Source organism: Cyprinodon tularosa, unplaced genomic scaffold, assembly GCF_016077235.1.
Source record: "Cyprinodon tularosa strain WSP-4 unplaced genomic scaffold, ASM1607723v1 ctg174, whole genome shotgun sequence".
NCBI classification, from domain to species: Eukaryota; Metazoa; Chordata; class Actinopteri; order Cyprinodontiformes; family Cyprinodontidae; genus Cyprinodon; species Cyprinodon tularosa.
Genome location: NW_024038565.1, coordinates 787,082 through 814,436, shown reverse-complemented (window position 1 = coordinate 814,436; position 27,355 = coordinate 787,082). Strand labels below are relative to the sequence as shown.

Here is a 27,355-nt window from a genome sequence, read left to right as displayed (position 1 = left end):
GGTTCATTTAATACATTTTAAGACACTGTGGAACCCTAAAGTTCATTAGTAACAGTTGGATGCTGCTCTTTTTTGAGCTTGTTTTCTTATTGTCAGTTACATTAAAACGTGAAAAACAAAAGATCAAAACAATACTACAAATAATGTTGCAGAAGATTGCAACATCACTTTTTTGAAGTGAGTTGAATAAGAAAACAAACTTATTCTAAAGGTAGTGAAAACTAGTTTTATTCTGCAGAGCCTCCTACATATACCTTAAATGCTTCATTTGAATCAGCAGCAACCAAACACAGCATGTTAAAGTTGCTGCATAAAGCACTGCTTTAATCAGCTGTTTTCAGCTTTTGCTATTCTTTGATAAGACCTCAACTGACATCTAATGCCTAATGTGCAAAACTGAGAAAGACACTTTTTTAATGCCACAACCTTTCACTAAGGCTGCTTTGCTGCAGAAGTGTCAGGCCATTTACCTCGAAACAATCCACCTGAACGTAAACATCTTGACACAGAAAGTCAAATCCCCCCTGTTCTCCTTTGTCCTGTTCAGAGAAGGCCAGATCCATCGTAGACCACTGGCTTGTCAAGACTCAGATGATATAGCACTTTCTTTGAAATGAACCTAATTGAGAAAAGAGATGGTTATATTGTGAAACAGGAGAAGGTGGATAAGATGGCTGCAAGGTAAGTTGCCTCTTTATTAAAGGGGAATACAAAGTAGACCAATTTGGAAACCTAAAATTTTGTGCATTTTTGTTAATATTAGTGAAAAAAAGGGAGAAAAGAATCACATGAAATTCCAAATACTGATACAAAAAAAGTCAATTAGAGCAATAGAAACTAAGTGGGACTGGATAAACATCCACCACATGGTGCAGTATTTTGTATCCCAAAACCCCAGGAACCAAATAAATAATACTTTAAAGCACAAAAACAGCAGAAAGATGAATTGATCAAAACAACAGAACATTTTAAAATGCCCCTTTTCCCATCAGTAGTCATTTTATTTAGGTTGACACAGGTTGGAAAAGTATAATTGGCTTTGTTTCAATCGCCATCCCAATTGAGTCTTTGTGGCCAACTTAGCAGCTTTATCACTATAATCAGCAACTTTTCAGACCCCTCTTTTTTTTTTTTTTCAAAAATGCTACTAGAACTCCATAAAGTGCCTTCTTTCTTTGATGATGGAGTGACAACATCAAAACGCACCAATCACTCTGAGTTTAGAGTCTTCAGCAAGCAGTGAGAGCTGCTGCAGGCCCCTCCCTCCTTCAAAGCACCAACAGGCAGTAAGCAGACCATGGCTGCATTCAGACAGAGAGAAGTGACCTCTATCTGTTACCCCATTAAAAATGATTCATATGGACAAAACCTCCACTCATACCAACTAAATGAGCATGTAAATATAACATTTAACTTTTTTTCTTTTAAACTGGTGAGCTAAATAGACTAACCTGACAACAGCCAGATGCATGTCTCGCTTCGCCTAGCTCCACTCACATACATCTGGGAACCCGCAATAGGAATTGCCTTTACTGAAGGCTGGGCCTTATCAAAACTCCTTGCATATGATTGGATAAGCCACTTGTCTGTCATCTTTATTGACGTGCTATTTCAACCACTCACACCGAAGCTAACCCGTGACGCTGTGAGAGGAGGAGCCATTTGGTAGATCAAGCTCTTGCCAAATCTGGTCGGGAGAAGGGCAAAAACATCGTTTCCACCAACAAAAGCCTTCAAAGCCGTTCTCTGATGTTCTTTTAATGAAACAATATCAGATAGATTGGACAACACAGAAGATATAGCAGCATCAATGCTAACGCTTGCTTCCTCGATGCGAGCCGCCATTGTTGTTGGAATCTCACGGTCGCTTCTCCACTCCAGGACACACCCGCCCTGCGTCCTGATTGGACAGACCATAAATTCGGTTGGGGAAATCACTTTCAATGAGCGGGTTCCCAGATGTATGTGAGTGGAGCTGGGCGGAGCGAGACATGCATCTGGCTGTTGTCAGGTTATAAATAGACTGCATTTAATTCAAATACTGTTTTATACGCTGTGTATGCCTCTGTTAACTGTCTCTTACCACATGGGGACGCAGGCTGAGGAAAGGATTAAGTTTCTCAAATTCTCAAAGCCAAATTAAAGAATGGCTTTAGTAGGGCCAGTGGTGGATAATCCAGGTCCAGAATAGAAAGTCGGTACAGAGATCAGATTCAACCATTTGCATTTCTAGCTCTACACCACAGACTGGGGGGCTAATTACCTCATTAAGTGAACAGGATGAAGAAAAATTAGGCAGGGTTTTTACTTGCTGGACCTGGGTTATCTACCTCTGAGTAGGGTTGACCTCATTATAACCTCTTAACACACACCTAACCCAATGTTGTCTTAATTGGAAATAAATGCACCCAGGTGGGTTTCAAGAAGTTAATTGGTAATGCTCAAATAGGGTTAGGGTTGCAATTTAAATTACCCCCCCCCCCCCCCCCCCTTTTTTCTTACTTCAAAATGGGTAAAAAAAACAACAATTAATAATCATTGATATCGACTGAAAGAAAAAGCTTGTATGTTGACACATGTTTTAGCCATATTGAACAGTCCTACAGTAGTTGCCGTCAATGAAAACAAGAAAAGGGGATTACAGGCAACTGCTGAAACACTAATTGTATACATATTCACCTTTTTCATCATACACATTATTTTATGACATACTCAAATTAAATTTGATATTTAACTAGTATGAATCTATTAAAGATTTATAATTAACATTGCGAACTGTTAACCTTAGCCTTTTGACCAAAATGTAAATGATTATATTGACAATATAGTAAAATACTTCTTTCTGATTTTAGTTTAATTTCAGCCTGAACATTTAGGTCATTGCTCAGGTCCCATGAACTGCTTTTAATTAAGATTGAGTGAGATTTTTGGACTAAAACGAATGACAAACACTTTTTTCTAACATTTGAATCTTTCAGTAACACCAGCAGCGAGATTCTCACTCTGTTAAAAGTGAAAACTAAGAATAAAAACCTAATTCAAATGGCAAGCTGCTAAATAAGAAGCAGGTAGGGCATGATTTGAGCTGTTCTGCTCTTCTCAAGAAAATCAGCACCGGTCGTGCATATAGGAGACAGGGAAGACAAAAGGACAATTTCAATCCCTGAGGAAACAAGGTGCTATGCAACGAACAACCTCCTCTATACAACAACATGATATCTCTGACATATACTCATGAGTGTGAGAATGGTTTTAAGAGCTACGACAAACTTTTATTATAAAGCAAAACAGAAACTTAATTAGAAACCATATGATTTCTAAATTCCATAACTGTGTATATATGTAATTTGGCTGCAAAGAAATAAATATAAAAATATTCTAGGGCAAGAAATTAAGTTCATGATATGTAGCTAATATTTTGAAGCCATTTTCGCTGCCACTGTGCTTTTTGGCCAAATTATAAAGCTAATACTGATGCTGTGACTTACAGTGCCCCCTGGTGTTGGATTCAACGATAAGGACACAGTTTTAACTTGGCTTTATACTTGGTTCCCGCCTAGGCTAAGTTTACTGGGTCAATTGCCATAGTAACTGACTCAGAGAGAGGCAGGCTTATGATGTCAAATTACAGCAAAAAAAAAGAAAAAAAAAAAGACTGATTTGACCAACAAGGCCTGACTTATAAACCAAGACAGCTTTCTGAAGCACTGTTCTGCTTTGTTTAGGGCTGTTAACATTATTGATGGTTTGTACCAGTGCAAAAGCAGCAATACGATAGGAAGTACTGACCTGGAGAAAGAGTTGTCAAAGATGAGTATGTATTCTCCTTGGTTTCTAACTTTTAGCTCCCCCTGTATCGTCTCTTTGTGGGAATTGCAACGAGTCAGAGGAATCAAAACCTGTCAAAAAGAAATTGGTGTATTTTGATTTAAACAGAAGGTCACATATTGTAGATTTTGAAATGATCAACATAAAAAAAGTGATGGGCAACATAAACAGAGTTAAAAACATGATGAATTTTGGGATCTATTGCTGAGAGTTTTAATATATTTTGCCTCTTGTGTTGTTTAATCCTTATCCTTACTGAGGAAGTGCAGCTGTATAGGGGAAACTTAAACACCATAGGGGAATAAACAGACTGCTTACAAACTGATGTTAGTACACACCCAATTAGCTGTCACTCAAAGGTTTATGTTAATAGAGGGAAGGATCAGCAGACGGGACCTCTTATAGACTGCAATATAGATGACCCATTTCGATAAGGCACATGGAATACTTCAATTATTTTGCAGTTATCTCATCTCCGAGATCACATTTTGCTTTGTTTAAACCTGATGTTCCTTACCATCTGGAGTCAGCAAAACGCTTTACATATTTTCACTGTAAGCAAACAGTTGCTGCAGCTACCCTGGAGCAACATTATCAGTCAGAGCCATATTTTGGTCTCATTTTGAACTACTGAGGGGAGCTAACCACTCTGTAGCAGCCTATTTCATATTATGGTTATAAACAACATGATTACAGTTTTTATCTGTGCACCATATGAGCTGTGAAGTGTCATTAAAATATATAGATTTTTTTGAAATAGCAGAGTTTAGAAAAGTTATTTTCTCTAAATGGGTCATCATGATTTATATAGATTTAATCTTGTTGGGAATTTATTTTGTCGAAAATTTGTTGTAATTGTTGGATGCAAATAAAAAAAGGTCAATGGTGTCTTACCTTTGCCTGCTCCAACGGAGTCTCTGCGCTCTCCCTATACACCACACTGAAGGAGATGCTCTTTGGTTCGGAGGTGAAGGTCCAGGACACCGTAGATCCAGGAGTAGTCATAGTAATAGGGATGATGCTATAACAGCTTGACTTGATGAAGAGTTCTCGAGAGCTCTCCCCAAATTCGGAGATGTCGTCCACCGTCAAGCAGACAGAGAGCCTACAGCCACAAACACAAAGTGTTTAATGATGTCACAAAGTGACTACCATAATAAATTGTCACAGAGAGCAAAACATGATCATCAATAATTAATGAAAAAGTTTTACAAGAATTAAAGCTGCAAATGGAAGTGTTTATCCACTTTAGACCTATAGAGACTAGTTATCTGCCAATTTCTCTTTCCAAAATAAACCAAGCAACCAGGAAAAATACAGCTCCTAGTAGCAGTTGGAAACAACTGCATTGGCGCCAAATAGCACACTGCTTCCAGGTCCTCACTCCTTCCTAACTGCCAATACTATTCAGATTGCACTGAAGTCAACCATGGGTGCACTTCTGCTGTGGCCTTAGTGTTCTTAATGATTTTAGGTTTTTGAATTGATCCTTGGACTTCATGACACTGCTTTGACCCAGATGATCCCTGACAAATCTCTGTAGCTTTCACAGAAAAGCTGGATTTACAGTTGGAATAAATTATGCACAGACAGGGTCTGTTTCAGACCTGTGAGAAGTCAGTCCTAGAGTCCTGCAGGTTTCAGAGATTTCCCTGCTTCAGTGGAGCTGATTCTGATGATTGCAGTTCAGAAAAAGTCTGTTAATGTTAATCAGCTATCAATGGAAATCAGCTGTGCTGAGAAACCTCTAAAAAACCTGCAGGACCCTCGCTCACTTCAAGTATACCTTGTAAATTTCCTAGAGACAAGTTAATTTACGGGTTTCAAGGTAAAGGTAGAAGAATGGAAAATGGACGCCACACTTACCAGATTTTTTTTAACTGCGTTACATTTCAGTTTACATTATCTGCTATTTGATGTGTAAATTACATTAAATCATCTATTTAAAAAAATAAAAATTCAAGTTTACAGTCACTAATGTGACAAATTGTGGAAAAGAAGGAAGTGGTACAGGATTGTTAGCAAGAAATTGTATGTGGCTGAGTGAAAAAAGTGATTCTCCTTCGGTCTAAAGGTCAGTGGTTTTTAGTTCCTCTATGCATATGGAGTAAGAATATCAGCGCTAGTGTAAGTGAATATAAACCATCCAAAATACTATTGTTGTGGTGCATTTTGATTAGACCCGCACTATAAATTCAAATGTAATTGCCATCATACTGTTAATGTGAGAAATATTATAAACTGAAAAAGTCTGCTTTGATGAAGAATTTACAATAAATTTATATTTCAAGTAAAATGCATCAAAATGTTGCATCCCATTAATATTTCTGTGCCTTTAGAAGGACTTATCCTGCCTTCAAAGCCTATCACTCATATATAGTTGCAGTAGCTGCCCTGCTGAAGCTCACATTCAGTGGTGAACACGCTGTGACCTAGAAGAGTAGTATTTTGGTTTGAGAGGATGCTACAACCAATTTCATTGTAAGCTAATGTTTACAAAGGCTACAAATCAAAAGTAGCTTCACAAGTAGAAAATACTGTGAGTTTATAAGTAACTTCTGATTTCAGAGGAGGTTGTACACATGGATCAGCAGTTCCTGGATAAGGCAGATGGTTCTGACTCTTTTTTTCAAACCTGCTGCAACTTGACAACAGACGTAAACAAATATTTCCTGTGTTCATGGAACATAGTTTCGCTTCCCATTTCATGAGATTATGTTTAAATAAAAAGTAAATATCTGCCTCTTCCTCTTCAAGGGAAAAGCCACACCCTGTGGCCCAGCAACCCTATTTTACTTGACTCTTGGTTTTCCAAGGTAACTTTCACTTCAAGTGAAACTTACGTGAGTTCCCCAGACTTCAGCAGGCAGATCTCTGCATCCTGTACGGCAGCACTGGTGTCCTCAGCATCTTCTGATGTAAGGTCTCCTATACTGGAACTGTTGTTTCTAGACCAGATTCGAAAATAAAAATTAAACGCTTTCTCAAGTCTGAGTACACATGAGATGGAACAGGTAGATATTTGTGTTAATCTATTTGTTAAACAGTTTTGGTTTATCTTTTTAAATATGAATGGTTTCTGATATCGACTTCTTCCAAGGCTGCAAAAGTTAAACATTTCAAATATCTGTTTTTTTCTGACATATTGTTTCCTATGGCGTAATACCTTTTTAATGAGATACCAGAGAAAGTGTTCAAGTAAAGAGAGAGAAAGGCTTCAGCTATATGAGGTGTAATAAATTAGCTTGCCCTTCTCCCACCTGTTTCTGTATAGTGTAAGTCAATATCTGAGAAGATGGTTATATTTTCTTTTCTCCCACAAGGACAAACTAGGCTTTGGCATGGAAACGAAAGTAGTAACACCTATCAATTTCATTACGGTGAGGTTGATTAAATCAACTGACTAAAGACTGTCTGCCAGACCAGATACCTTGACGTATTTACCAGCTTATGTTAGTGTCTCTGAATAAACATTTTTCATTAAGGAAATAATGTTATTGCTCAATAAGAATATGAAAGTTACCATTAAATGTCATATATTTCTATATCACCTTGCTAATTTGGCATTGGTTATCGTACCATTATAAATTCATGACTGGCACTCAATAGGCATGACATTATGCATGACTACAGCCCTGAGGCATCGAGCTGTGTGTCTTAACTCTTGCTTTGATTTTGTTTTATTTTTCCTATATTTTAATCATGTAAAGCACTTTGCATTGTCTTTGTACTGAATTGTGCTACACAAATAAATTTGCCTTGCCTTGATGATTTAAGGTATAGATGTCTAGACACCATCAATCGTCTCTTGTAGTTTATGCCATTTAGCCTTGAGGACCTGAGCCATTAAGTTCTGGTTACTGAGGGGGGGTGGTACTGGGCTTTCTGTCTGGCAAAAGAGCAAATTTGGCTGATTTTGTTCTTCTGTGATCATAAATAATATTCCACAACAGGGAAAAAAGGTTGAAATAACCCATTTCGACTGGCTGAGTCAAAGGCTTGTGGTAAATCGGGAAAAGAAAATTACTGACACAATCTACCCCTCAATCATAGGCTTTTCACAATAAGAGAGTTTAAACCCTTATTCCAACAATTTCATGGAAATGTTGTTAGAGACAAAACTATTAGGCAAGTCCTTAGTGTTAATAAGTGTTAGCAGATAAAAAGTGTGATTTCGTAAATTCTGAACTTAAATTTATAATACCAGGGATGCCAATAACTCAGTGAACGTCTGTAGTCGGTTAGAATCAAACAATTCAGGAAAAATATTAGAGGATCAAACCCGTTTAACAACATCAGACAGTTTGGAAACTAAAGAGGCAGATGACTGCAGTCAGGCATTGAGCAGTGTGTCTGTTTGGCAGCAGACTGCAGGCTAGGTATCCAAAGTGTGAGCTTTGTTTACTCTCTGCAGACCAGAACGGCTCACAGTGACGATTCTACTGTCTGCACTGGAAAACTAATCCTTCATCAGGGGGCTGCAATTTTTTTTTTTTTAGACTGAGTCTGTACATGAAAATTAACGGAACCATAAATGAAAATTTCATAAAACAGTGCTGTTATATTTTGGCTGTCAATAATTGTTGATTTAATTATTTAAAATAAGGCCTGTTTAGATTATATCCAACATTTCTGTTTTATTGTTTTGTGTAACTGAGAAATGGTGGAGATTTAACTTAAGATTCACTCATGGCAAAAATCTAATCTTATTTTAGTTTTCCTTTAGATAAATTGCATGTCTTTTTTAATTAAAGTACAGATAATATCTCTTTAGGTGGTCTAAGAAGACCAATTAACAACATAAATTCAGCTTTCACAATAGTTTAACGATACAGTACATCATCTGATGGATTAAGCAGCACGGTCAAGACATAAAGTTGAGAAAAGGTTGTCAAATGTGACAAAAAAGATGTTGAACTGGCATGTGCCCATAATAAATGACCCAATAACTGCTCTTTTTTTCCATCTGTTAATATCTGTCTTTATGACTGATTTTCCTCCAATTTCCATTTTCTACACTTCATAAATTGAAAAACTATGATACATGTTCTAATAGAAGGAGAGTGAGGTTCCAAGTACTTAAAAAATGTTGATGGAAAAGTCATTTTTCCAAAGCTGCAGGTATTTATGCAATGGTATTCATAACCCCTGTTGTCTGAGAGCTTGTCATTATGTGTTGCATGCAAGATAATTACAGTTGTGCTTGCCCCTGCTGGCCATCTCCAGGAGCGCAGGCAGTGGCAAAAGAGTTACTGTTATTAACACCGCTGACTTCTTCCTCTGTGATAATGTCAAAAACGCCATCATCTGGCTTTTCACCTTCATCCCCTCCTGAGAAAAACACAGACACAAAACACATTTGGTATTGATCTTTTCATATTTTTGTCTTCATGCACTGTGCATATCAACAAACTTAGACTCTACAGGAACAACCTCTGATGTTTCACCTGCAATACCAGCCAAAGATCTGCCAGTCTGCAGCAGGCGGCTGAATGGGGACCCCGGTGTGTTGTGAGGGAGCTCCACCTGCGGGTGGCGCTCAACCACTGCACTGTGCTGGTTGTAACAGTCGGTACAGCAGCGCTCCCGGTTGCCCCCCAGCTGGGTGCTCACCGTGTTGCTACAGCAGTAGTAGCAGAAGGGACGCCCACACAGTCTGGAAACACAAACATTATGATGGGATGAGACAGCGTGAGTAATAAGAGTGGTGAGTTTAAAATGTAGTGTATGAAAGACAGATATGGTGCTGCTGGCAGTAGTGCATGTTCCCGTGAAATGGGATATAATTCTAATGTATGCCTTGGAAAAAGTTATCTCTTAAACTGTTTTTACTTCTGGAAAACAGTTCTGGATACATTATATTTTTTATTTTCATTCCCTCTTTAGGTTATTTTATTTTATTAAAAAAGAATTTAAATATTGACAACTCCATTACATCCTTAATTATCTCCATACATAATAAAAAAGGTGCAAAAAAAACCCCCAAAGAATCATAGCCAGAAATTATCTGTCTATCTATATATATTATACATATATTATTTATTTTATTATTAAAAGAAAAAAAATCTAAACACAGAGGTTCAGGCTTATGCATGACCAAAATTAGCATTTTATTATTTACTGATAGAAAAACAGAAAACCCATGCTCTGCGTTTTTCCACTGCGACTAATTTTCTTCAGACTTAAAAGACTGATGTCTAAAAATAATTAGTAAACCTGGTGAATAGTAACATTTTGTCTTTAGATTATTTGGGACATATTCAGTAGTAGTTCTGCAAAATCCTTATCAGGGTAACTGATCACAATGTTACAAAACATGAGAGATTTAATTTATAAAAGCAGCAAAACACAGAAATAAAACACTGGTGTTTTTCTGCAGAGCTTGCTTGATACATCTTGTTACCTGTCATTTTTTTAACATGATACTTTGCATAAATATTCACACCACTGGCACATTCTCACATGTTTTGGTAGCAACAAAAAGCATCAAGGGTTATTGCTAGAATTTTAGGGTAAAGACCAACACAAAGCAGTCGGAAGGTGAAAGGAAAAAATGGAATAAAATGGAGATTTTTGTTCTTACAAAGTTGATCTTGATAAGTGTGAAATACATATTTATTCAGACCCCAAATTAATATGATGTAGATTCTTTGTTGTAATTATGGCTGCAAATCTTCTGCTTAAGCTCAAAATTACATGGAGCATATCTGACCAGCAGTTTTCAAGCCACACTTTTTCCCTAGATTTAGTTCAACTAGTTCATCCCAATACATGTTGTTTTACAACAGAATGCAACAGAAATTTAAAATCTACCCTAGCATTAAATCACCTCCAATAGCATTGCTTTGTTTCAGAGTGGCCCATTTAGCTGCCTATGTTGTAGCTTCACATCCACTCTTACCAGTGTCCCTATACTAATGGAGAGAAGCATCATCACGGCATTATGTTGCCATCACCATGTTGTGAAGTGCATGACTATCAAATATCCTGTCAAAAGATGGCCCTCAATAAACTGTGTATTTCTGCAGATATGCCAGAGTTACCATAGTTTTTGGAAGGTAATAAAATTATCTTTACTTTTCTCTCCTGACAGCAGATGTTGAATACCATCTCTTGGTAGGTTAGCAGAGGAACTAGACCCTTTGTTTAGGTAACGCACTGAGCAGAGTATTTTTCAATCCTTTACCAGCTATCAGAGCCAGAGTTCTCTGGAGTTAGTGTTGCGTTGGTTTGCCAAAACAATGTTGAACTCCATCAATTTTTCAGGGAGGGGCCCTGATCTGACCAGTGATGACATGTTTGGCTGCATGTCCTCATTCGACCCAGAGTTGGCATACATCCCACTTTGGATGGTGCAGTTCTTCTTTCTATGAATCTGGTCAAAAATAAGACCTCCAAAACCCAGACAGCCCAGGGTGCAGACCAGGAAGCAGAGCTGGATTTAACAACATCTACTGCTAACCACCCATTACCCACCCAAATAAACTAACAAAAAAAAAAAAAAACATCTAAAAAGGAGTATATCATGATAATGTAGTTTAAATGAAAATTATTTCATTAAGAAAAACATGTAAACACCAAGGGCCTGAACTTGAAAGATTCCAAATAAGAGGCGCTAAACAATATTTTGTCAGTACAATACGTGCAATATTGTGGCACGTTGTGTGTGATCTAGAAAGATTGGCGCCTGAATGTTGACACATAGAAACCGATTAGGTTCTGGATTGTAAAATGAGCTGTCTGCATGTTCTGCTGGATGTTGTAGAATGGTCATGAAAGAAGGAGAAGGGTCAAAACAGGGGAGGTAGAGTTAATACAGATAATTATTTTAAAAAGTAATAAAAAAATACTACTTTTTACCAGTCTGATGGTATAATTTAATCAAACTGTCTCAAATGTCTTGAGCTGCCGTGTTTTGAATATGAGCTATATAAATAAACTTAATTGAATTTAAATGAATTATTGCTTTGGAAAGTTAACATTGCTATGAACTCCCAGACATCATCTCTGCCTTTTTAAGAGTTTTCCCCTTACTTAAGGTACCATTTTTAACCTATAAGGTGACTTCTGATGGTTGCTTACATCACTAAATAGTGATCCATTATATAAAACTTCAACTGAAATACATCCAAACTGTTCAAAAATGTATTGGGTATTAATATTTTTGCATGGTTTCAAGCTGGTGATTGTTAACTTTGAATCATCGAAGATGATGGCAGTGCTTTAATCTAAGATGTCCGTCTCACCTGCAGTTGTATTTTCGCAGCCACCAGCTGAACTGAGTGTTACACCCCAAGCAGTAGTTGACGTCCCTCTCCGTTTCTTCATCACGGAGCTTCTGCTCAAACTCCAGGGCATCTGACTTTTGCCAAAGGACATCTTTTTCTCTGTAAAAACATTTAGTCGGTTATATATAAGAAGGATCTTTAATGTTATTTCCTTATCAGAGTTATCCAAGAACACACAAAAGTAATGATACTACTACTCTACTTATATGCTCACCGAGCATATAAGTAGAGATCAGACCAAAGACTTCAATGATTTATATACCTGATGAGCTCCACGAGTCTTTCCTCTAAATTGATTTTGGTACGATAAAGATCATCAAGCTCAGCGGCTGTCTTTAGATCAAAGCTCTTTTTGTCCTGTTTGACCAGCCGTAGGTTTTCAGCCATTTCCTGACAGGCTCGTTGAGCTGCAGCCAGGGCCTCCTCAGACCTAAAACCAAACACACATGCACACCAAGTTACAGCTTTCGCCGACAATTTTCACTTAAATGTAAAGTCTAGTCGGAAAAAAAAAGTTGAAAGCTCTAAATTAGAAATGTACAAGTTTAATTAAAAGGCTTTGATGTAGCTTAGAATGTGTGTGTGTGTGTGTGTGTGTGGGGGGGACTTTTTTTTTTTATCTCACCTTGATAAATTTTCTTTCAGATGGATTATCTCAGCTTCGTCTCGCTGGATGAGATTTTTCGACTCGGCCATCTGGATGTTTTTCTCCCCAATCTGTTGGCAATATCTCTGATTCTCTGCCTGCATTCAGAACAGCAAAGCGAGGCATAAATCCTGTGTTTTATTTGTTATGCTAGCTCGTAACCCTGACATCATGATTACTCCAACGGCTAATTTACATGGAGCAACTGGGATCTGTGTTTTCTTCTGTCAGGTCTTACTTTTAAACAGACTTAAAACCGCACCACAAGTAATTTTGCTACAGTGTAACTTTTTAACATGTGTGTGGAGGTAAACAGGTAGTAAATTTCCTTTCATCATTAAAACATTACTTTTATACTGTAATTCACCATCTTCCTCAAAGTTTGAATCATTCTAAAACGTAATATCGCTTTGGTTACATAAACAGAGTTTTTAATCTAAATAATTAAACTGATCCCGACAACAGACCCAACCTCTAATACTGTTTTGATATTTAAAAAATGTTTCAAGTAGAAGTGGGTGTATTTTAAATATCAAGATGGCCATATGCAATACCTGGCAAAGCTGTAGAAAAACTTTCTCATGAGTTTTTTTCTTATATACCACTTAAAGATGGGGCGAAACGTTTAATAGAAAGTACTCTTCTGTCTTAGATATTCAGATACTAATCGTTAAAAATCAAGAATTTTTAATAGAAAAACAGTGTTTTTCTGGTTATATTTTTTTGCCTATACAAAACCCAGATGGGAAACATTCTTCCGGGACGTTGTTTAGCCAAGATGTTGGCAATACACAATGAAACAGATAGAGACAGTGAGGTAAATACTAAAGAAACTTTGTCGAGTAAAGTTATTTGAACAGTCGACGAACAGAATCCAGTAGATGAAAAGGTCCTTCACCTGCTACCCCTTGTGTTTGTGCCTGAATCCTGATCAGATGGGGAAATGAAGGGAAAGATGGAGCCAATGGGGATGACGAAAATGAGATGGCGACTGAACTTCGACACTTTCACAATGGTAGATGTTAAAATGGCGGGTTTTCAACCACCAAGTAGATGAGGTCTAAGTGACTTGACTAAGCATTTGAACTTGATGAGATCCATGCAGCTCAACTGACATACGCGAGTGCGTTATTTATAGATACAACTGTACCTATGTTATCAATCTATTGCCAGTAATAATCATGATTTCGTGTGGTGCTCTGAATTAGTTCATATTTTTTGATCACTGAATACAAAGAAAATATATCCTTTTTCTTTAGGTTTGAAGTCTTCAACATATATCTACAATTTAAAAAGTAATACAGATTTTAAAAAGGCTATTGAGTGTATGTTTGAGGTGTGTACAAACTTCTGACAGATGGTAAAAATCAGCTTTGAATTTCTGAAGCATCGAGAGCATCAACTGACCTCCAGCTGCTTGACTTTGTGCTCCAGACTGACTGCTTTCTCCTGCTCGGTTACCAGCTGTAACTTTACATCCTCCAACTCCTGATTAATGCTCTGTAGAAAAAAAACAAGGTAAAAAATTAGTAAACCAATGTGTTTAAAATTACAGTATGTTAAAGATGACCATGTCTGACAAAGAATCATTTTTCTCCAAAAGGCAAAATTGTGGCCCAGTCTTGTAGGTATCATCAATCTCCCAACAAATTTCCATCCATATTCAATTTCATATTGAAAAACGTATTTCTTTCTTTTCTTCTACGTTGAGGCTAGCAGACACAATTCCCGTGCAATGCACTGAAAATAATTGCTTGTAGTGTTGGAAACATCTTTTTTTTGTTAAAAACATGTTTTTTTTTTAACATACAGCAAACAGATTTAGAAGAAGACAAAGGTGAAAAAACAGATGGCAAAGGAAGCCTTGAAGGAATCATTCTCACTGTAAAAAGAACTCCATTGTATAAATATAACCATCTCCAAACCAGACTTGTCAGACATGGTCTGGCAAGTGAGGGTCTTTAGACGTCACAAAATGTGTTGCAGAGATAAAAGTTTCCAGTATGTTCTACAGTTTTTAAGAAAACTCTTAAACTAAAATGTCTCCTTGCTTGTTGTTTCCACCTCAGTAAACACCAAGCCGATTAGATACAATTCCATGTTACTGAATGCTCACAACTGTTGACTTTCCAAACGTGTCTTTGTTAATGTTATACACTTCCCTTTTGTCCTTTAAATTCTGCCCATTTTTTGTCAACGCCAATCTGACATTTTAATTCAATTCTGTCTTGCATATTTATGATAAAAACATCTCAACACTGCAAATACTATCTAAAAATAAGTACACATCTCTTAAAATAGTTGCATTTACCCTTAATTTGAGTAGGTAAATAAGATGATCTTCTAAAGGAATGACTATTTCTACTCTTAAAATAAGATAATTATTAGCTTAAAATAATGCTATGTAACTTTTATTTTTTTATTTTAAATGAAAATGGTCTTTTTCCCTTGGCAACCTGTCTCTCTACTTTATTCAATAAAAATGCATTTATTTGAATTATAATGGCTAAAATATTTAGCAGTGAGCAAAATATTTTGCAAGTAACAAAAAATAGTATCTGACTAACTAAAAAATATAAAAAGGAATAAAAATAGCTTTGGATGCAATTCTATGTGTATGGCCAAAGTACACCAAATAAAAAAATGAAATAAAAAAAGGAATACACTGAAGCAAATCCCATTGTCTGACCTTGAGCTGGTTTTCGTGGTCCGTAGCTTGACTGCTGAGCTGCAACCGGAGAGCCTGAATCTCTTCCTGGTTTGTCTTCTGTCCAGTCTCGGCCTTCTGCTGGGCCTCGCTTTGCAGTTTTTGCCTAATCAACAACAGATCCTCCTTTTCGTCGAGTTGGGAGCGGAGCTCCTGGTTCTCCTGACGCAGTTGCTCCAAGCGGGTGCCGAGCCTTTCTGCTTCCTGAGCCGACGACTCCTCCAGCTCCTGCAGCCTTGATGACAGGCCTTCCCAGCGCAGCCGGGCTTCCTCATTTTGAGCGGTCAACATGCAGACATGCACGCCAAGCTCTGCTGTCTCTGTGTTAGCCCTGTGAAGGGCCTCCTGTGACTCACTGTTTTCCAGACGCAAGGCTTCACAGCGCAATTTCAGGTTATCCACCTCCTCCCTGGAAGCCGTCACCTCTGCAGCCAGACCAACACGAGCCTGTGCCTCGCCATCACGCTCCCGGATAAGAGCCTCCTCACGCTCTCGAGATCTCAGAATCTCGTCCACATGGTGACGGTTCAGTTCCTCCACCTGAGCCTTCAGCTGATCGGATAAAATGCGAAGGTCTTCCCTAGAGGCTGCTGTCACCTCCTGCAGAGCCTGGACCTTAATCTTCTCCTCGTTTCCTGCCAGCAGCTGAGCCCTGAGCTCCACCACCTCTTCTCTGAGCCTGGCCACCTCCCTTTGGTTGAGCTCCAACTGGGCTTCAGCAATAACAAGCCTGATTGGGGCTTCTTTAGTGTCCAAAGAGGCGGTTTGAAGATTTTGCATTTTTTCATTGGATTCTGCTGCTCCTTTTTCATGGTGCATGGTCCCACTCTCCAGCTCTTCTACTCGAGCCTGGAGGAGGGCACACTTTACAGTCTGGGCTTTTAGGTTTGCCTCGGCTTCATTGAGCTTTTCAAGCACCTCCGCTTGGCCCCTTTGGGAACCTGTGAGGTTGTTAGTCAACACGTTAGCCTTTGTATCCAGAAAATCCAACTCCTGTTGCATTGCAGTTAATCGTTCCTTCATAGAGGAATGAGAATCTAGAAGCTTCTCATTTTCCTGCTGTAACCTTTTTACTTGAGCTTCTAATACTTCATTTTGGAGTACAATCTTTTGGAGTGTCTCTTCTCGCTGCAGGTTTTCATCCAAAAGCTTCTTTTCCCTGTCCGCCACGTTCATCTTTGCAGCTTCTACTCTGCTTTTTAACTGCTTCTCAGAGGCTTTTAAAGCAGCCAGCTGGTCCAGCAGAGCAGCCCTGCTTTCAGTCAGCTCTGTAACACTTGCCTTATTCATTGTTACTGTTTGGAGAAGCTCTTTATTTATTTCCATGAGATGATCGCAATGGCTTTTGCAGTCCATATGATTTCCAGTCTCGCAACAGGCAGAATTACTATTATCAGTGTGGAAGCATAAAGCCTCTCTCTCAGCATTCAGTTTCTCTAGCTGTTCCTCCAGATGCTTTATCTTCTCTGAACGAGCAGTCAGATCTTTCTCTTTACTTTTAAGAGTTTTTCTTAATTCCAACATCTGGTCTTCTAGTTCTTCATAGCTCAAACCACATCTCTCCTCTACTTCCTCCTGTAATCTTTTCCGTAGTTCCTCTGCCTGCCGTTCCCTGCAATCCAGAGAAGCCTGTACATCCTGCAGCTGGGCCCTCAGGTTTCCAGTCTCCTTCTCTTTTAGGGTGAGCGCTCCCTGAATGCGACCGACTGCACTCTGAAGTTCCTCCAACCGTGCAAGAGCCTCTTCTCGTTCAACATGTGCTCTGGCTTTGACTTCATTAAGCTTCTCCTCACAACACTTTAATTCTTCTTCCCTGAGTTTTATATTCTGGGACAAATGTTGGCACTGTTTGGCTCTTTCCTCAGCCTCCCTTTCTGCTTCTGACCTATCCTCCTCTGCAGTCTTAAGTCTTTCTAAGAGTTCATGGATTTTCCAGGCGGAGTCACGGTAGCTGGCTGTTTGTTGCCCTTTTTCACTAAGAGCCTCGTGCAATTTAGACAGAAGCTCCATACTTTTGCTCTCAGCAGCTTTAAGTCTTTCTTGTAAGTCCTTCTGACTCTGGGAAATATTCAGTTTTTCCTCATTACCAGTTTCTGAGTTACACTGGGCAGATATAATACCAGATGTCTTAGTTGATAATTGTCCTTCAAGGTCTTTGACGACGCCTTTCAGCTCGGCAGCCTCTTCACTCAACTCTTGCACATGTACCAGAAGCCGCCGCTGCCTGAGCTCTGACTGATCTAGCTCAATGCGCAGGTTCTCTGCAATGCTGGAAGAGGAATGCTCTCCCAAATCACGGAGTTCACCAAGTAGACTCAAATCGGGGACCTGAAGGCACTCATGCACCTAACCAATGCATTCAAACAGAGAGAAGAGACCTCTTGTCAGTTGCTATAAAACAAAAGTAATGTTTGACTAGAAATTTCATATTTTTTTTAATAATAGACAACAGAAGTGGATTACCTGAGAGTGGGAATTGCTGCCGACCAAGCTGTTGATGCTGGAACAACGACTGGGAGGCTTCCACAAAAGACTTTGTGAGGTAGCCCCTAGGGTTCTCCTTTAGAAAACAGAACAAAAAAAAACAGGTTTACATATACTTTACCAAGACTAGCGAATAACTTTTTTTATAAAAGTAAAGCTCAAATACGAAGTACATTACGTCCTAACTAAGAAGTTTTAAGCAGAAACCAAAAAGTTTGCAGTATTTTAGCAGCAATAGTAGGTAATATATAAATGTGGCACTTTATTTCAAGATAATTAACTAGAAATTGGTGTTTCAGACATGAGGTCAATGTATTATGAAAGCTGAAACCAGTGGTTTTGCGAAAACGTCTTTAGAGAGTGCAAACTTCTCCACTGAGTTGACAGAGAAATAAAAATATTTAAAAAAATACATGCAAACTGCAGGAACAATGATGGAGGGGGTTTAAGCTCTGTCAGCATCCAGAGCCCCCAAAAATGTAAAACAGTACATGGAGATGCGACGCAACAGGAATATAGTGTTACAAATTATGGTTTCCTATAAAACAGTTCACTATGCTCAGATAAACCCATATGCAATTTAGAAAATATTACAGTTAATTTTTAATTTTCTTTTGTAAACAGCTTTAAGAGCTTTATAAGTGTATTCATAACAGCAACATTAACTGTTAGGGTTTTTATTTCTATGCAAATTGTATTATTAGTTTCTAGTAATGGGAAAATACAGAGATCTATAAATATAATACCTGTAAATGTAAAAGTTACCTTGCAAATGAGGGCCAATCTGCATCGAGGTCATAACCTCTGGGGGCCACGTCAAACTGGATCTGGTTGAGCTCATAAAGGTCGTTGATTATTTCAGCAGTGATGTAAGACTTGAGAAAGGGACTCCGGGCATAATACCAATCACTGCATTGACAGGACATGAAAAAAAGAATCAACGGAATAAAATGTAGGATGAACACAATTACATTCAGGTAGCTAAAGTGATACCTCAACTATATTCAGATGGAAAAATAAAAAAAGAGCTACAGAGAAAAGAGGTGTCACTGGAAGTATGGCAGCAGCTCAAAAAAAGAGATTTAGCACTAAAGAAATTGTTTGTTTTTTTTACACACATGATGATTATAGTGGTAACCAGATAATATTATGAAGATACATGCAAAAGGGTTAAATGTAATAAAGGAAAAACTCTTCAAGGTATTTGTTATTCTCAATAATATTTCAAAAGAGAACTACAGCGGAGATACAGTACGTGTAGTTTTAATGATTCTATAGAACTGAATCTGTAAAACAGGAACAGGCTACATACAGTATGCGGTGTTTCATTTACATGTGTTGTCAGAACTTGGATCTGGAAACCTCAAACAAAACATGTTTTGGTTCCAAGATTGAAAAACAGCAGAATATACACATTCACTTTCTCATTAGCGCTGCAAAATAAAAACAATCTTAAAATGAGTTAAAAAATTCTTAAAATAAGTGTATTATCTTGTCTTATTCCATGGGCAAAATGTTTCACTTGTCCGCTTAATTCAAGAAAAAAATTCTGTTATTTAGATTAAAAGTTTTTGCAGTGAGCAGTTTAACTAGCATTAGCAATGCAGGCTGACAAGAATGGTACAGCAATGAATACTGTATGGGGGATTATGAGATCATATTGTTAAAGAATAATCATATAATAATCAAATAAAGAATCACTTTTTAAAATCCCTGCTTTGTTTCCTTGAGCAAAACATGTCAGCCCCATTGCCATTTGTCACTTGCTATTGCCATTTGTCAATTTCATTACTAAATAACAGTTAAAGAAATATTAAATTTTATTTATTTAGCTTTTTAAATAATTAAACAATGCTCATCACTGAGCTGCAAGATTCACATTTTCCCACTACAAAGGACTCTTTAACAATACGTTTTGAGGCATTCCTTTTTACTAAATAGGTATTAGTTTAAAAAGAAAATCACACACTCTATCATAGCACATGGAATCAATATGATGTCTTTATATGAACACAAGAAAGAAAACAAATACTAGAACCATTAAAGACCACCAACTTGATTTAAAGGTCAGATTTAAAGTTAAACAACTTCAAATTTAAGAGAAACCAGGAACTGAGAAATCAACGCAGGAATCTAAGGTTGAGGTTTTGTTTCCATAAAAACAGAAACATAACATAAATCAGGAATGGAAAGTAAGAGTTCCTCAGAATGAGCGTAGAACATAGTACTCCAATCCGCTTCATGGAGAAAAACAAACTTTTAAGTAACGTCAATATGCTACAATGTGATAAACATGTGAGCCTTTAAGAGTTATCAAACCTTGTGGCTTTCTGGTTAATGAAGCACTGCTGCAGGGTGTCTGCAAGACGCTGGTGAACCAGGGAGTAGCGGATGAAGGCCCGTCCTTTCCCAAGTGATGTCTTCAGCTAAGGAAATAAAAACATAAACTTTATGCATCCATAAATACATACAAGAACAAAAGAAGTTACTGCCAGCTGGACTTATGATTTTCTGCATAAGTATACAAACTTTCTTTTCCACAAAACTATCTAGTAGATAAATATGAAAAAATATACATGATTACTTCCTTTCTTTACAAGAAACATCCTGAAATGTGTGCAACCCATTTCTATATCCCTTTAATCTGGTAACTTTAAATTAAATCCAGTGCAATTAGCTGCCATTAAAAGTTATGTAATTTGTAATTTACCAGAGTATAATCCAGCTGTGAACAAAACAGCATCACACAGACCAATCCAAAAAATAGAAAGGTTAGAGAAGTTGCAGAGAAGTTCAAAAAGGAATTTAAGCCATTCTGCAGGAAAAGTGCTTTCAAGTTATGGCTGAGAAGGTATGAATAATAAAAAAAAAACTTTTCAGATTTCTTTTTGTGGTTTACTAATAAAAAACCATTAACCCCCTAGTTCACAGTAATGGATTATTTTGTGTTTGTGTATCAAATCATATCCCACATAACACACAGATGTTTGCAGCTGTAAAGGAGGGGGGGTATAAAAAGAAGCAATATGGAAACTGTTGCAATGTTCTTCACATACATCCAAACAGCTTACATCTGTATTATTAATACAAATACAAAATTTTCCCATCTAATGCAATTTAAACAGATAGCCCAAAGAAAATCTCTCGGCCGAGTAAAGGTTTCAAAATTTTACTGTATTTGTTCTTTATGCATAACACCCAAAAACACCACGCAATCATACATTTCATGCATTTATGAGGCTTCAAGTGTTTTATTGTCTGAACTGATAAACGGTAGAATAAAATCTCAATTAATTGACTCTTAGATTTTTAACCGTCTAGAATAGAACTAAACATACAATCTATGTTAAATCCTAGACTCTGTAAATCATTAGCAGATGGAAGGATTTAAATACGAAGACAGATACAACAAGCAGAAGGACACCAGCTGGAGCACTTGGACGTCCTCAGAGTCTGTGATCAAAGCGTGAAGCTGCAGCAAAGTAAAGTAAATAAGAACTTCGAAAACCTACAAGAAATTTTTAGTAAACACAGATCCACATTTTTAACTTCAGGGAAACAAAAAAAATTTTAACTCCATACAAGTATGTGTTGATAGTAAATCAATCATTACAGAACAGAGTTATTTTTGTACATGATAATGGCATTTTCTTTCAGCGAAAATGCGGATGAAGCTGCATTAAATCAAATTTGAATATAGTACAAGTTTGGAGATACAGTAATGTGACTTGATGTTTCTAGGTGTGCTAAAAACTACATTGTGTTTTGGGCAGCAGTTAATACACAAACAAGCAATTTAGAGGGTTTAAACTTGGCATGCAGCTCAACATCAAAGTTTCTACAACAGACAATAAATAACTAATTTCAGTGCCTTTATATCATAATGCTGACAAAGAATACATAAGAATGATAAAATCTTTAATATAGAGATGTAATGGGGTCATTAAGCAATTGGAAACTTGAAGACTTTGACTCAATATAAAGTGAGAAGCAAAATCAGGCATATTTATCATTTCTTCTTTAGTTAATCGACAAAAAGAATCTGTACATTGTTAGTTTCCCAGTAGCAAACCTCTGAGAAGCTTATGTTACTTTTTGTTGTCAATTCCTTTAAGACAAAGAGCTAAAATAAACATTTTAAATTATTTCTTAAAAAAAAACAAAAAAAACCAACAAAAGTGATTCCTTTACAGTAAACTTCAACAACTTATATTATAAATACTTTAAAGGGTAGAAAATATTGTAATGAGAACAAAAAGCTCACCGCAGTGAATTCCAGGCAAAAAAAAGGTAAAAAAAACAAAATAAGCTGCAGAGAACTGCAAGAGCTACGGCAAGCAAATGAGCAGCACCTTCTGTTTCTGGCTAAGAGAGGATTACCTAGATGGTTATGCAGGCACCATGAACCTGGACGAACACATGTGATGAATGCAATGGCAGAAATGGGGGACAGAATAGGCTGTGTGTGTGTGTGTGTGTGTGTGTTAATTTGTGTGCAGAGGATTACCTCAGGGATGGATTTAACAAAACGGATGCCATCGTTAGCTCCTTTGATCTTAATCAGACAGTCGCAGAAGTAATCCCAGTAGTCTTTTCTCTGGCCAAGAAAGGTTGTCCTCTCTTTCTGGTCAAACTGAAAGTCACATACAGCAGTCTGTTAAAACGGCCTCCTTACAATATGTCAAATAGGTCTGCATTGGCATTTCTTTACCTTTTAAGAATACAACTTGCTATTGAACTCCCTTATCTTTTCCTTTGTAAACTTCAATACCAAATTAAATTACTTTATAATCTTAAATCTGGGTTGATATTAATAAATCAAGTTGGGGGGATGATATGGCCATATGGTATTTATTTTTCTCATTTATTGTGATATAGTGCAAGTTAGCTGTAAAGGAGCGCAGAAATAATTTTGTTTAAAAAAAATCTCACACCAGTGCTGATTTTTTCAAAGTAAAAGTTTTTGGATTATGATATCTGTTCGTAAATAATAGTTTTTATTTTATTTATATTTTTAATAATGCTATCCCTGTTAACCAACATAAAGGTTAAAATTAACCAATATTAACATAAGCTAATATTGGCCTTGTCAACAATAATCCTACCCTTGCTCAGACGATCAAGGCAAACAAAGTTTGGAATCTCTTATTATTTACTTAATTTAATTTAATTTAGATGAAACCAATGTTAATGATAAAAATCTTAAAATGAAGGTGGGATTTGGCAACATTACGATAAAGTATGTCATTCTAATGAATCAATAATTTAAAAAAGTAATGGTGTTTTTAAATTGGAATTTTGATTTGGGTCTGAATTGATTGCAACAGAGACGTAAAGCCTGGAAAATCAAATATTCTTTTGATGAACTGTTTTTTTTCCTTACTTGATTAACCAAACTATTTTAGGACACTGCAAAAACAATCTAGAAATAAGGGAAAAAATTCTTAAATTAAATGTATTTAGCCTTTAATTTGAACAGGTAAATAGGATTATCTGACAACAGAATTTATTTTTTTACTCTTAAAATAAGATAATTAGATAATTTGCGCTTGAAAAAACACAATGCAATTGTTTTTTCTTATTTTAAATGTAAATTGTCTCCTTCCATTGGGAAAGTGTCCCACTTACCTCCTCAATTCAAGAAATTGTACTTAGAAAATGACTTACTGAAATTTTTTGCAGTGGAGAGCAATGGAACATGATTATAATAAAGAGAAACAATATTCTGGATGTTCTGTACAATTCAAATGTATTTCCCTTCAGCAAAAGTTGATGGCAATGCCCACTTCATTAACTCTTAGAAAAGCCAACATTAAAGGAATAGTACACCCAAAACATGATTAGCCTTCATTTTCTACTCACCCCCATGCTGAACAACACTCTGGAGTACTTTTTTGATATCTCAAATGCATCTGGAGATCTGGGAGGCTTCTTGCTGTCTGCTGACATTCAAATAATGGAGGTCTATGGTGCCCGAGACAGAAAGGTCCATAAAAGTCCACAAAAAACGTGTCAATATTCCTCCATACTGCTCGTCCAATGTATTCCAAGTGTCCTGAGTGGGTAGCATCCAGAATTTACTCGAAACGAAGTCATTTAGAATGTTTTTAGAGCATAAACAGTAGTGTATAGGATTTCCTGAAAGCGCGTTCACGACGCTACGGAAACCGCGGCAGACCAAACCAGACGAAAGTGCGCATTTAGCTCGGCAAAGAACTCATGCTCTTCCTCAACACTGAAGTCCTCAGACATTTTTCTTTCGTTGTTTCTTTCTTTGCACAGGTAAACAGCACATTTCTTCTTCTACGCTTGCATTATCTGCAGAGCAGACGCTGAATGCGCACTTTCATCTGGTTCTGTCTGCCGGCTTCCGTAGCGTCGTGAACATGCAGGTGCGCGCTTTCAGGAAATCCTATACACTACTGTTTATGCTCTAAAAACATTCTAAATGACTTCGTTTCGAGTAAATTCTGGATGCTACCCACTCAGGACACTTGGAATACATTGGACGAGCAGTATGGAGGAATATTGACACGTTTTTTGTGGACTTTTATGGACCTTTCTGTCTCTGTCACCATAGACCTCCATTATTTGAATGTCAGCAGACAGCAAGAAGCCTCCCAGATCTCCAGATGCATTTGAGATATCAAAAAAGTACTCCAGAGTGTTGTTCAGCATGGGGGTGAGTAGAAAATGAAGGCTAATCATGTTTTGAGTGTACTATTCCTTTAAGCCCTTAACATTCTGTTCTACCAGAAATCAAAACATTTGATCGAAGACTTCCAATTTCAGAATGAATAAATACTCATTTCTGGCCGTACAGCTGATCTATTTTTAAAGGTTAAAGCTTATATCCAAACATAATTTAAATTTAAACTTGTACTTTGTTCCTCCTTTAAAATGGGTAAAATAAAAAAAAATTTGACCCAATTAATATTGACATCAACTGATATGAACGCGTTATATATATTTAGCCATTTTGCAGAGCCATACTGTAGTCTCAAGCATTTTTATAATGACCAACATGTTCTGTATTTTAATTTGAAGTGTACGTTTCCTGGCAGATGTGTTTTTAAGCAGGCAAAAAAAAGAGAGAAAACAATCAACTACTTTGTTTTGGTCAATCATGAGATTAAAAAAATTCCTCAGCTAGATCACATCTGTTCATGATTGTAGGATGAAGTTAAAGGGATACATTATCTGAACTTGTGCCACTTACTGTTCACTTTGTTAAAACGTAGGAACTTTGATATGTGTATCGAAAAAATAAAAATATTTAATCTCTATTTTCATGAATTAAAAGTACAGTGCAGAAAACACTGGAATGAACAGACACAGCCTCACATTAATTAATTCAATGGTCATCGCTGTAAACAACTCTTTGCAACTCAACATGATTGCCCATCCGACATGTGTTTATTTGTCACACTTTTAAGAGTTTACAACTTTCTAAGGGTATTTTCATTTTTAGCAGCAACACATAAAATACAGTGATAAAAATTATAACATACATTCTAAGAAAACAAAAGTTACTTATTATAAATCAAAACACATTCTGGTACTTCAGATTCAGGCACCATCTTGATTTTTTTAAAATAAGAAAGGTACATCTATATGACAGCTCAGTGTAAACAGCTCCCTTAGTGTGGAATTGATATACCTGCAAAAGGTATTCCAGCTTATAGAAGAACTTGTGCAGATTGGAACTATCATCGGTTATAGGCTCACCACACTCTTTGTGTTCTTTACACAACTCTATAACAGCATCTAGGACAAAAAGCAAAAGCAGGGTTAGTAAACAAACAATAGATCTTGATTTTAGGTTAAGCACACTTTACATTGCCATTTTTCTTGGAAGTTATACTTTGTTTTATTCACAATAAGCACAAAATAAATACTGGGCATGTCTTCCAGATGAGATCTGGTTTTATTTAACGTCTAACCCATTCAGAAATCTGGCCATAAGTGTTTTTATTTATTCCAAGGAACAAAAGACAAAAAAAAAATGTGCTGCAGGTTTATAAACAACAGCAGCTTTAAGTCAAACAGGGCACATATTCAGCAAGTGTATGTTTCCTTCCCATTTGTGAGTTATCAAAATAAAAACAGAAGCAAAGCACATTTTGCGGTACTTTTTTGCATGTTTTTTCTGAATCTTAATGGTTGATCACTAATCTCAAGCCAATCAACAGGTCTATCAACCAACAATTTTATTCTTGAAACATTAAAGCAATGCATTTTTTTTTGTTTACATTGTAATATATAAAAAAAGTCATACATGTTGATTATATTTACAACAGCCGTGGATAAAACATCTTAGTAGAAATAATGATAATCTGTGATTTGTAAACAGTATAACCCTTTTGTTGCAACCTGCCTGAATATATATACACATGAAAATACATTTTTAATGGTTGTATTATATTAAAAATATATATATATACCTGATAATTTTAAGTAATGATTTTTATTTGTTTTGTTAATTACTAACTGACCTTATATGCACTGAATTGGAAGTCATGTCTAACATCCTTATTGCATGTGTGAATAGATTACCATGTAGATCTCTGATGATCCTCTGCAGCTGTTTATCTCCAACTGATGAAGAGGAGGCCATTGTTGGGTTTAGGTCTGCTACAGAAAGAGACTTTATAAAGAAAAAGAAAAGAAGAACATAATCTGGCTATGAATTAAGCTACCATTCAAACTGTGGCAATAGTTACCTTTTCCTAGTACAAAAATACGCAGTCTCATCTGACATTCAGCGAGTTCATTAGAAATTAAACCAAAGCTTTTATTAGAAAATAATCCATAGATCAGTGAGGATGCGATGTATCATAGCTGAGCAAAGTTAGCAAAATCATTCTGCTGTTGGCAGACGTTAAAAATCGATGCGACCTGACCAAATCATAATGTTTATTACGGCCATTATCATACAACACTGATTCAAATATTACCCACATTTAAAATGACAAGATTGTCTCATATCACTGCGAACAGTTTTGAAACGCAACATAAACATCGACATGTCAGTGAGCATGCACCTGCTCCTAGCTATCAACTTCCTGCTCTGATTTTATTTATACTTCCGTGATATTTGTCGTTAGTTTCAATATAAATACCAGTAAACATCTGCTCAATGAACCTGAACCTGTATAAAATACATACCTGATGAATGATAATGTACTCCGTTCCCAGTTTCTTCTTAATTCAGGCACAAGAAAAACATAGCCGGGTATGGAGGCGGGATCAAGGAATTACTGACTGGCGGACTGACCAATCAGGTGAAGGCAAACATAGTTTGTCTGAGAATCACGCAGCTAAAAAAATACAAGGAACCGATAGGATTTTCACCAGTTTGCAAAAAATAAATAAATAAATAAATAAATAAATAAATAAATA

At 36.8% G+C, this 27,355-nt stretch overlaps 1 protein-coding gene across 4 annotated transcripts; it reads right to left on the bottom strand.

Moving 5' to 3' along the window:
• LOC119781272 (FYVE and coiled-coil domain-containing protein 1-like) lies at nt 1–27,211 on the bottom strand. 4 transcript variants are annotated; one of them, XM_038281680.1, is made up of 18 exons: nt 27,122–27,211; nt 26,510–26,600; nt 25,614–25,720; nt 22,461–22,586; nt 20,273–20,379; nt 18,719–18,862; nt 17,933–18,029; nt 15,452–17,815; nt 14,170–14,262; nt 12,742–12,860; nt 12,379–12,546; nt 12,075–12,215; nt 9,276–9,484; nt 9,024–9,159; nt 6,672–6,776; nt 4,723–4,933; nt 3,790–3,899; nt 1–619 (listed from the first exon to the last, which is right to left on the bottom strand). In XM_038281680.1, the coding sequence occupies exons 2-18, from the start codon at nt 26,568–26,570 to the stop codon at nt 544–546; spliced, it is 4,374 nt and encodes a 1,457-aa protein (XP_038137608.1). In that variant the 5' UTR covers nt 26,571–26,600; nt 27,122–27,211; the 3' UTR covers nt 1–543. The 4 variants fall into 4 exon arrangements, with proteins under 4 accessions (XP_038137608.1, XP_038137609.1, XP_038137611.1 ...); XM_038281681.1 differs by having other exon boundaries at nt 26,510–26,587; nt 27,122–27,208; XM_038281683.1 differs by having other exon boundaries at nt 26,510–26,584; nt 27,122–27,201.
• Nucleotides 27,212–27,355: the final 144 nt, after the last annotated feature.